The sequence below is a fragment of the Lactuca sativa genome, chromosome 3 (genome assembly GCF_002870075.4).
Source record: "Lactuca sativa cultivar Salinas chromosome 3, Lsat_Salinas_v11, whole genome shotgun sequence".
NCBI classification, from domain to species: domain Eukaryota; kingdom Viridiplantae; phylum Streptophyta; class Magnoliopsida; order Asterales; family Asteraceae; genus Lactuca; species Lactuca sativa.
The window spans coordinates 73,803,376-73,814,760 of NC_056625.2; the positions used below are offsets into that span (position 1 = coordinate 73,803,376).

Here is an 11,385-nt window from a genome sequence, read left to right on the forward strand (position 1 = left end):
CAAAGAACCAAATATTTTTTTTCAAGTTTTAGAGCTTATTTTTTCTCAGAAAAAAAAAACCTAAAAAGATCTAAATTCATAACTTTACATTATGAATGCTAAAAAATAAATTATATATTTTTAGGATTCACCGTGCGAATTCAGATTCACGTTATGAATCTGCAAAGATTCACACTATGAATTTGATGAAAAAAAAGAGTAAATTTTCTTTATCGAAATTGATGTTATTAGAATAAAGATAAAAAATTATGAATTTCTGTATTTTTAGTTTTTTTATTAATAAAAAATAAGCTTTAAAATTGAAATAACATAATTTTTTGATTAAATGGTTAATGAGAGAGAGAGAGAGAGAGAGAGAGAGAGAGAGAGAGAGAGAGAGAGAGAGAGAGAGAGAGAGAGAGAGAGAGAGAGAGAGAGAGAGAGAGAGAGAGAGAGAGAGAGAGAGAGAGAGAGAGAGAGAGAGAGAGAGAGAGAGAGAGAGAGATTTTAAAGGAAAAGAAGAGAATAAAAATAGAACAGATGTTGACAAAATTTATGTCACTGTTCTTAGAAGGTCGTTTGTTTGTGTGAAGATTTCTTATCTGGGATCTCTCTCTCCTAAAAAGAAAACCCCCAACTTTCTCTCTCTAAAAAACCCTCTTTCTTTTCATAGTGAGAGAGAGAGAGAGAGAGCGACTGGCCCAGCAGATCGAAAATCTTCATTGTTTTTCTCACAGCCATGAAGTGATGATCTAAGCTCCTTCAATGGTGGTGCTGTATCTTCTAATCATGATTAGCATCCATTTGTAGTTACTACATCACCTGCCAATTTTTAGCTATTTTTGATATTTACTGCTATTTCAAGATTTCCCGAGTTCATATGCTGTGGAAGAGAATAGTTGAACGATTCAACCAAATCTAACTTTTTCAAGAACGATGTGGCTCTAAGGTAAATTTTACTTTCAGTTTCCTGCTTTTTTGATTCATGAATGTCGTGGGTTTCATAATAATCCGTTTCTCTTTTATCTTTTCTTGTAATCTACAAAAAATGATAAAATAATGGATTTGGGTATATAGAAAATGTTAATTATTACTGTATTACATTAAATTACAAAAAGTTATAAATTCATCAATGAATAGTACCAGGGTCGAATTCTCAAAAAATAGAAATGGACTCTAATTATGTCACCAGAGCGTAACAATTTAGGGTTCTTAATTTGTATCAAGTATCTTGATTTAGGTCTTTTTAATAACATTTACCAACTCTTATCCAGTTCCCTTCTTTCTTTGTTTAGATATATCTAATCTAGATTCTCAAATTCATATTAAGCAGCAAAAGGAGAAGTTTTTTTTTACAAGTTTCTTTACGAATAGTTAGGGTTCTTGATATGCCTAATTGTCTGTTATCTAAGTCGATACTTCATCTTTTTAGCACCATTAACATCGCAAAATGTGATTGACTAATTTGCAGGAATGGGAACAGAAGTACACTACAAGAACTCGTTTTACTCCATGAGAAATGTCAATGAAGATTCCAATAGCAACAGCTGGCATCTCTTTTATGGTGATAACGCCTTCACGAACAGCCATTATTACAATAATTTTATTCCAAGAACCATCACAGATCCCTATATAGCTCATGAAAAAGCCGAATTAAAACAAAAAATGCTTCAACACGAAGCCATATTTAAGAACCAGGTATACGTTTTTTACTTTTTCAATTAAATGCTCATAAACGACAATTAATTCATTTGATTTTCAGGTTTATGAACTCCATCGGCTTTACAGTAGACAAAGAGACATGATGGAAGAGGCTAAAAGAAAGGAGTTTAACAAATACCAGATTCCCATTGACACATCATCTTCTTCAAGCTTCATGCCACCTCAAAAATGGCAGATTTCTGGACCTTCCATTTTTGGAGTTGACATAAGTAATTCTCCTCCTATAAGTTATTCAAAAGGGAATAATGATTCAAAGGACTGTGAGATAATCGATTGTAGTAGACCTTCAAAAGTTAGAAAAAAGTTATTTGATCTTCAACTTCCAGCCCATGAATACATTGAACCAGAAGATGATGAACAAGTTTTTGATAACCATGCATCTGAAATTTCAAGCTACTTACCTAAAAATGGAGTAAAAACATTTCTTGAAAATGGTTACAGAAATTCTCCATCTGGTCAACATTGTATGCGGTCAAACGGGTTGACTGATCTTAATGTACCTGTTTACCTTCAACCAGCATTCAACCATTTCCATGGTAAAGAAGTTCATCATCATCATCATCGAGGAACTTATTCTGAAATTTCTTCAAAAATTCAAGATAATCAAACCCCTTCGATCTTCACCACTTCCAATGCATACCCGTTTATTACCACCTCAGATGGCTTGACTCGCAAATTACAAAAATACCCTTCGTTTCTATCTTCTACTACTGGAAATGGGTGTCACGGGGACCGGTTTTTTCACGGGTCTTCATCTGGGTCAAAAGAAGTATTTGATTATCGAAACTGCAAAAAGATTGATGATGGGTCCCAAAAGAAATTTAAAGGTTCAAACTTTATAGATTTAACAGATACTACTACCAAGGGTATGGACTTGAATACTATTCAAATTTTGTCTGATAATGAAGACGAGTCAAGAAAATGCGATCAAACTGTTTTTCCATGGCTTAAATCTGAAACGGGTATCTGTAAAAATGGTGATGTAGCAAAGGAGAAAGATAATAAAAAGCTATTAGGGTTTCCGATTTTTGGGAACTTTTGTAAAAATGATGCTTCTTCTTCTATTGTTTCGACCTCTGCATCAATTGAAAAAAGAGGGATCGACATCAATGTAGCTTGGGATGATGTTATCGATGAGAAACGGATTGATGTGGAAGAAACAGATGCAGAAATCAAGAATTTCAAGAATCATTTTGATTTGAATTCGTGTGTGACAGAGGATGAGGAACTGTTAGTTACAGTTACAGTTACAACAGAGTCTGTAAAAAGCTCGAAGAAGAAGATGACAATGGAGATAGATTTAGAAGCACCCGCTGTTTCAGAGATCGAGGAAGAAGCAATCCAGTGTGGGGAGGAACACAAGAAAACCATAGAGCTTGAAAAGATTGCGGTTGAAGCAATCGTTGAGATATCCAGTCAGCAAGAAGATCAAGTGGGCCCCACGGAAAATGATGATCCGCTTTTATGGTTTGTCGAGGTGATTGAGAAAAACACGGTTTTTGCAACTCGTGAGACGGATGAATATGAGATGTTGACTTTACAGATGGAAGAGAGTAAAGAAGAAGATTACATGCCTGCCCCTCTGGTTCCTGATGTACAGGAACCAGATGAGGTGGTGGGGCCGGGGCCTGGGAGCAGGCCCCGGAGAGGGCAGGCAAGAAGAGGTAGGCCCCGGAGGGATTTCCAAAGGGATATCCTTCCGGGGATGGAGTCTTTATCAAGACATGAGATAACTGAAGATCTTCAGATATTTGGAGGGTTGATGAGAGCTACAGGGCATTCTTGGAATTTTGGAACAATGAAGAGGAATGGGAAGAGAGTTGGGGCTCAGGGGAGGAGGAAGGGGAAGGCGGTGGAGATAACTACAGCTGCCACCACACCACCGCCACCACCACCACCAGTGGTGGGGTTGGAGGAAAGAAGCTTTACAGGGTGGGGGAAGACAACTAGAAGACCCAGAAGACAGAGATGTGGTGTGGGTAATGCGGTTGCTGTTCAGTCGACATGATCTTGAAATCTGAACCATGGATTCAGGTGATGTAAGTAAGCCTGGTGTGGTGTGTGTTCTCTATTGTTACAGATGTTTCGTGGGTTCTTTTTGATACATACGATGATCAAATTGACACGTGATTAGTTCATAGATTCGTTGGAAAAAAAAAAGGAATTGTGGTTGTTGGTCGTGATGTCATGGTAAGATTACCAATCAAGTGAACAACTCAATTTGGCAATGTGTTTAGGTACATTGAAAAGTGCAGTCAAAGTGTTTGATGAAATGTCCAACCAAGGTTTGTTTCGTGTAAAATGATGATCAGATGTGTTTTCAAATGTTTTACGACTTCAAAACTATTGACCACCAATATATGACCTGACCCTCGAACCCAATTTTACGATAAAGAACAAGTAACTTGTGATTAAAAAAGCTGCACAAACAGATGGTATATATATATTTTTATTATTATCAATAAATGATGATTTAAATCTGACAAATTCTGCACATAAAACTTTAAGTTCACGTTTCAATAATATAAAAATATTTCAATTCTTTATTAAAGATGCTCAAAATGACTTATTTAATAGAAGCAATAATGAAGGAACACTGGAACAGTGAATAGGATAAGCCTCAACACAACTCTCAAGAACAACGTGTGTCATTTAATAATGAAAATAAATAGTTCCTAGGTCTCTTAAATTTTTTTGACAGGATTGCAGTTGAATCTCTAAAAGGGTTTTTATTAATCAACTTCTGATGAAAATAATAAATATAGCCTAGTTACAGGGATCCTAATGCAGGAAAAAACCTAGTATTAATTAGAAAACAAATCGAAACCCCTAAAAGTTTTAAAAAAAATAAATAAATGGCCCAACCCAAAATGACTCGACCCGGTTGAGCCGGTCGGGTCGTATCACCAAACAACAAGGCCTTCGACTCGGTGAATTATAACTTCCTTGACTCTATGATGCAACAAATGAATTTTGGAATAAAATGGAGAATTTGGATGAAGGGATGCTTAGAGTCAGCTAGGGCATTGGTTTTGGTGAACGGATGTCCAACGGCAGAATTCCAACTAGAGAGAGGCGTAAGGCAAGGAGACCCCCTATCTCCCTTTCTTTTTATACTGGTTATGGAAGGATTAAATATTACGTTAAAGGGAGCAGTATCAAAAGGAGTTTTCTAGGGAATATCTATTCCTAACTCTACTATTCAGCTCTCTCACCTATTTTATGCTGACGATGTCCTTTTTATTGGTGAATGGTCAAAACAAAATATAAAGAACTTAGCAAGGATACTTAAGTGTTTTCAAGTATCCTCTGGGTTGAGTGTTAATTTCAATAAGTCTAAAGTTTATGGTACAGGTGTTGATCCTCATGAGGTAGAAAGATGGTCGTCACCTTTGGGATGTGAGCCGAGCTCAATTCCTTTCAAGTATCTCGGGGTTCCAGTAGGCGCGAATATGAACCGCAAAAACTCCTGGAAGCCAGTGATTGAAAAAATTAACAACAAACTTTCTGGATGGAAATCAAAGACTTTGAGTTTTGGGGGGAGGGTGACATTAGCAAAGTCAGTCCTTGGGAGTCTTCCCTCTTTTTACTTATCAATTTTTGCAGCTCCCTTGGGGGTTATTGAAACCATGGAGAGAATAAGGAGGAATTTCTTATGGGGAGGATCAAATAACACATCAAAAATCCGATGGGTGGCATGGGAAAAAGTCCTTGCTCCAAAAGAGGTGGGCGGACTAGGTCTCGAGTCCATTAAGTCACTGAACTTGGCATTATTATCAAAATGGAGATGGAATTTCTACAGGAGAGGTGTGCATTATGGGCAAGGATTATAAAAGGTATTCATAAAATTGACACGCAGCTCCCATCTAGGATGTCATCTAGATATATGTGGTGTGTGGAAAAACATAGATAATTGCAAAACTGCACTTGAGGAATTAAATATTGTAGGTTCTAAAGTTATTCGGCGAGACCAAGAGGGAACGGGATGGGAATCGAATTTTGAAATGGATGGACAGTCCTTAAGGGGGAGGATTGATCGGGCAAGCCATATGATTCCCGATGGAATATTTCAATGGAATAAATGGATACCCATCAAAGTAAGTTGTTTTATTTGGAGGGCAAGATGGGACCAAATCCCAACTGCTCCCACTCTTTCTAAAAGGGGAGTTCAAGTCCAATCTTTACAATGCAGTGCTTGTGTATATGGAATGGAATCAGCGGATCACATGTTACTGGAATGTCCCTTCGCTGTAGAAATTTGGAACCGGATATGGGAATGGTGTGGTGTCAAACCTCAACGATGTTCTAGGGTAAAGGAGTTGTTAACTGCCACAACAATATCTGAGGAATGTCTAAAACGAAAGAAAACATTGCATTCAATCATTTCTGGTGCACTATGGGGTATTTGGAGAGCTAAAAATGAGAGAGTATTTAACACAAAATTCGCTTCCCGGGAATTGGTGTTTGAAGGAATTAGATCAATGGTTCATATTTGGATTAAGCATCGTTATGGGAAAGGAAATTTGATTTGGGGGGAATGGCTAAAAACTCCTTTTTATTTTCTATAATTCTCAGCTACAAAGCTGAATTGTAATCTGGCACCCTTTATCTTCTTGTTAGGGGGTTGCTTTTAATAAAATTTGCCGGTTAAAAAAAAAGCAATTAATTTGTTGGTGTTAGGTTTCTAACATAACTATTTTGGAGCCCACTTTAAATGTGAAATTATACAACCTCACTAGGTCCCTAGACCTGAATACAAGACAAACATGTATTAGTAAGGGTGAGCAAACCCAAACCAAAAAACCGAAAAACCGACGAAACCGGAACCGAAAAAACCGAAACCGAAGCAAAACCGACGGTTAGGGTTTGATATTTCAAAAACCGAAAATCGGGTTCGGTTTTGGTTTTTACCCAGAAATCGACCGATCTAACCCAAGAAAACGACCCATACTTAAAACCGACAAACCGCCCCAAGAAACCGACCCACCCAATCCAAGAAACCACCCATTGTGTTTTGGTTGTAATAGACTATTGTGGTCTTTTGTTGTAACTTGTAAAAGACTATTTATTGTAAGACTTATGTTTTTGTAAGTATTTAACTTCAATTTGGTGTTTTTTTAAGTATTTAGTTTGTTGTTTCGTTTATATAAAATGGGTTAAAACCGAAAACCCATGGGTTTAAACTTAGAACCCGTGAGTATATGTGATGAACCCAAGAAACCGGAAAACCGACCTCAGAACCCGAGAAACCGAACCGACCAGAAACCGATCTTATTGGATTCTGAAAACCAGAAACCGACCATTTATGAATTGGGTTGGGTTTGGGTCCAAAACCAACCCAAACCGACCCATACACAGCCTTAATATTTAGAAATTTTAAGCAATTAATGTATCCAACGTGATAAACAAGTAGAGACCCATTATTATACGTATCTGTGAATTTCAGAGAGTTTCCATGGCAAATTTCTAATATCAAAACTTTAAAAATCTACGGACTGGAATGCAATTATCTTTTTGACCCGAATTCTCCAACCCGCTGTGAAACAAAGTTCCGGCCTTTTTTCATTTCTTTTTGTCAAAATGCAATTTATCCAGAGTTTTAATGATATATTTATAAGTCACATAATCAGAAATTCGTTTCTACCTACCTCACTGTTTCTCTTGTTCTAGATAAACAATAGTTGCAATTACTTTCAAGATTTTGCACAAACACAGCACAATCACCACCTAATTTATTCAAGACAACTCTTACACAAAGTAATAACAAATCACAACCAAAAAACTATTCACATGGATACTCCAAAATCAATTTCTAGAACAAAATTACCAAAAATTTAAATGATCACATTTTCAGACTTTCCCCCGGGTCGATTATATACATATTTTGTTCTTGGATCCACAACAAGTCCTTTCCCTCCATTCACTTCCAGGTCATGCCTAAAATGCAAAAACCCATTAAATAAAAATTCAAATTATGACATCATCATTTATAAACCTAAAATAAACCAACACATCACACATGAACATTCATGTCAAGTTAATTTAGTAAAAAAAAAAAAAAGTAAAATATTAAAATAAACACTCAACTGGAAAACAAAGTCCGGGATGGTTAGCTGTTCACGAGGAACATATTTGAAGAGATGAAGAAGCCGCTCAACATATACAACCTTCTTCCACACCTGTAAGCAAGTTCATTTCCATTTTTTACATATTATTTATGTAAATCTTTATTTTTATTTTTTTCTTCCAAAAAGTCAAGAATGTTAGGGCATGGCATACCATGTTGTCTACTAAGAGTTGCATTGTGAAAACTGCAGCCTTCAGTCCAAAACTTGGATGGAGGACATAGATTGCCTGTTTGCATATATATAAAAAATATTTAAAAAAAATAAAAAAAAAATTGGTAATTAATTCACTTTAAAACCATTGCTTACATGGAGATTCCGCTGACTTTTCCTACCAAGTATTTGTTGTAATTTCCTCATCCATCCTAGATCTGGTTGCCTGTTAATTCCATCAACTTGATTTACATCAAAAGATAAAGCATGTTTACTAGTCAATGCATAAAAATTAATTATATGGCTTAAAGAGTACTCACACTTGTAAAGATGCAGCAGAGTGAAAGTAAACAATGCTATACGCCTTCTGTATCAAGGGCTCAAATTCCTGTAATTCCAACATTCACAAGAAAAACACACATTCTTATTCCTTATTCATCAAAACTTAATACAATTCATCTATTCTGAAAATTTTCAATTTATTATTAATATTACCTTTACTATGTAGAGTACAAATCTGTCAAGATCAAGACAACGAAGAAGAAAATGTGCTCCAACTATAACCATAACTGGACGACCTTCACTATCTACTCCCCCTCGATACCTAAAACAAAAAGTAATATGTAACCAATAATAGCAATGTACTTTCAGTATATATGATTCAATATAATTATATAAAATTATAAATATAAACTTTTTGAAAGTGAAATACACCACTTACACAATCTTCATTTCTGCTATTTCAGAAAGATTCCTAGAATTTGCTTTTGCAAGGTATCTAGAATGGAGTGAGTACTCTTCAGCAGCTGAAAGTGGGGGCCCACCAACATCACCAAACCCTAGAATTTTACCCAATTTGAACCCGTTTTGTGCTTTTGCTGTTTTTTCCCATTGTTCTTTTCGTCTTTGATCTGGATCCATGATTAGAGACATGAAATCTGGATCCAGATATGAATCCAAATATGATGAAGAGTTCCTTTTATGAAAACAATAAGTTTAATTATCCACCTGTCTCTTTTGTTATCTCAATCTGCTAAAATAATAGTAAAACACAACGAGTTTTTGAGTTGACTAACCTTCTGGTCAACCCACGATCATTGATAGGAACATCTATCAAAGCTTTGCGAGGTTTTGGAACACTCTTCTTCACATTGGGTAAAGATTTTATTCTGATTTTTCTTTCATCTATAAGAGTCTCACCATTTTCATCCCCAACATCAGCAGGAAGCTTCATAATTGCAAAACTTTCCTCATTTCTATCGCGTGGAAAGTAGAGTGGAAGCAATCTAAGCAAAAAGGAAATCAAAGAGAAAGTGCTTAGATGGATATTAAAAAAAATCAAAACTTTATCCTGACCATATTCAAAGAAAAAAAAAAATCAAAGCTAACCTTTTATATATATCTGTATCATTTGCTGTAGTTGTACAAAAGACCACTGCTGTGATTTTATCCTTTTGTTTCTCAAGAAACCGGCGAATTGTTCCTGATATATATAAGAATTAGAATATTTATAATCTTTACAAAAGAAACAGGGAATTTAAAGGTTTTTCTTACTTATTGCTACATGTGCAGCTGGTTCTCGTGGATAATATTTTGCTTCTGTGTATATACAGCCAATAGCAATGCTGTGTATATAAATTTGAGGGGCAATAAGGTCAAGTGTCGCCATATATACAACCACCACATAAAAAGGGATAAATAATTATTGGGTATGGGAAAACCTCTGAAGTCTGTTTTCAATGAGAAGTTCTAGACAAGAACGATAGCAGTGACTCAAAGCATTTTCTGCAGCTGTATGATATTTTACAGCATATTTAGGCCCCACAGTATGTATGATCCTCCTAAAAGAAAAATCAAAAGCATATTATTCAATATGGTCAACTAAAAGTGAAATCATACAATCTAATGCATACCTTGAAGGTAGATCATATGCATTAGTAACTCTAGACATCCCTGTTCTGCAGCCACCCTATGAAAGTCAAAGGTTACATCAGATTATTATGGTATTTTAGAAGTCTTCTTGATTGTGATATAGACAAAGATGTAGCTAAACCAAGAACTTGATTGTTTTGATCATTTACACAAACATTAAAAGGTGTAAGTAGAAAGGTAAGTTACCAGTGTTGAACATTCTTCAGCAAGACCAGGCCCTGATGCAGCATGCAAACCAGGGCTACAGTGTGCTTCATCCATGTTCTGTAAAGGAATTCGATAATATACAGTTAGATGAAAGAGTCAATTTGGACAAATTCAGAATGATAAGAGCTCACCTCATTTGTGGAGTTGACAACAGCATCAACCTCCATATTCCAAGGGTTTCCTCTCCACAGATAAATCTTTGAGTTAACTTCATGATCAACTGGAAACCTTGAAACAATTCCTGTCCCGCTACTCTCTGCCTCAGATGATGAAGCTAAAGGGTCTGGAAAATGTGAACTGGGATCTTCAATTTCATCAGAATATCTTAAATCACCATCAATCCATCGAGGAACTTGGTCAAGTGTCACAACAGTATCTCCACTTTCAGTGGGGAGTCCACCATGATCGGTTATGGCTGACACTGGCCGATACATCGCAATCAGTATCACTACCCTCCTATTCCTTCTATTCTGTCAACTCAGAGAAGTTCAAAACCCGTCGTCGGACGTTTTCAAGCCCTCAAACACCTTCACAACGTCAAAAATGAATCCATTGAGCTTCGAATTTAACCGACAAAAAGAATTTAGGGCAACTAGGGGGGCTGAGCAAAGTTTACCGAATTATATCCCTATTAGTCAACTTTATATGAAATTGAAAAGGTATTCTACGTCTCTATCAATGACATGATACTGAATCATTGAGTGTTGTAAAAACTATCGATTCGAGCTATGTAATTAAATAAGAGAAAAACATGCATCAGAATCATATCCAAAATAACAGAACATCTCGAGTCATGCTAAACGAATTAACAAATAGATGCATTATGTTTACGATATCATAACACATACATACCTTAATCGGTGAAAACTATGGAGCTATATATGTATTCCGAGATAGAAAGAGACGACGACGACGACAAGTTGCTGGCTTTGGGTAGAACTTGGGGTGAAACCAGTGTACAGACTACAGAGGTCTTGTTTGTCTTCTTGGTTGGATCCAACTGCTGTTAATGTGTCTGTAAGAATTATCCTCTTGGAAACTATGATTTTGTAGGAGTATTCACAGTAAAAGATAGAATCTCAAGTGACATTGACATTTAAATCGAGGTAAAAAAAAGGCAATTTGTATACGTAGCCCAACCCCAATGCTCTGTATTCCTTATTTGAGTGTATTAGTGTTTGTATATCCACTATCCAAAAAAAACTTGTGAAAGTTTAAAGTTTTTTAATATTACGTTAACTTTTATAAGCTAAGCTGTTTGTTTTTG

At 36.0% G+C, this 11,385-nt stretch overlaps 2 protein-coding genes across 4 annotated transcripts; one reads left to right on the forward strand and one right to left on the reverse strand.

The window, feature by feature from the left end:
* The first annotated feature begins 548 nt into the window (after positions 1-548).
* On the forward strand, positions 549-4,026 carry LOC111879050 (uncharacterized). The gene is made up of 3 exons (XM_023875525.3): positions 549-928; positions 1,451-1,677; positions 1,742-4,026. The coding sequence occupies exons 2-3, from the start codon at positions 1,453-1,455 to the stop codon at positions 3,707-3,709; spliced, it is 2,193 nt and encodes a 730-aa protein (XP_023731293.1). The 5' UTR covers positions 549-928; positions 1,451-1,452; the 3' UTR covers positions 3,710-4,026.
* A 3,374-nt stretch (positions 4,027-7,400) lies between these two features.
* LOC111879107 (uncharacterized) lies at positions 7,401-11,184 on the reverse strand. Of its 3 annotated transcripts, XM_023875585.3 has the most exons (16): positions 10,971-11,184; positions 10,735-10,844; positions 10,250-10,645; positions 10,098-10,175; positions 9,893-9,948; positions 9,701-9,820; positions 9,534-9,604; positions 9,369-9,462; positions 9,056-9,265; positions 8,701-8,955; positions 8,475-8,583; positions 8,300-8,367; positions 8,136-8,205; positions 7,981-8,055; positions 7,789-7,880; positions 7,401-7,638 (listed from the first exon to the last, which is right to left on the reverse strand). In XM_023875585.3, the coding sequence occupies exons 3-16, from the start codon at positions 10,550-10,552 to the stop codon at positions 7,536-7,538; spliced, it is 1,704 nt and encodes a 567-aa protein (XP_023731353.1). In that variant the 5' UTR covers positions 10,553-10,645; positions 10,735-10,844; positions 10,971-11,184; the 3' UTR covers positions 7,401-7,535. The 3 variants fall into 3 exon arrangements, with proteins under 3 accessions (XP_023731353.1, XP_023731351.1, XP_023731352.1); XM_023875583.3 differs by lacking the exon at positions 10,735-10,844 and having other exon boundaries at positions 10,971-11,183; XM_023875584.3 differs by lacking the exon at positions 10,971-11,184 and having other exon boundaries at positions 10,735-10,950.
* Positions 11,185-11,385: the final 201 nt, after the last annotated feature.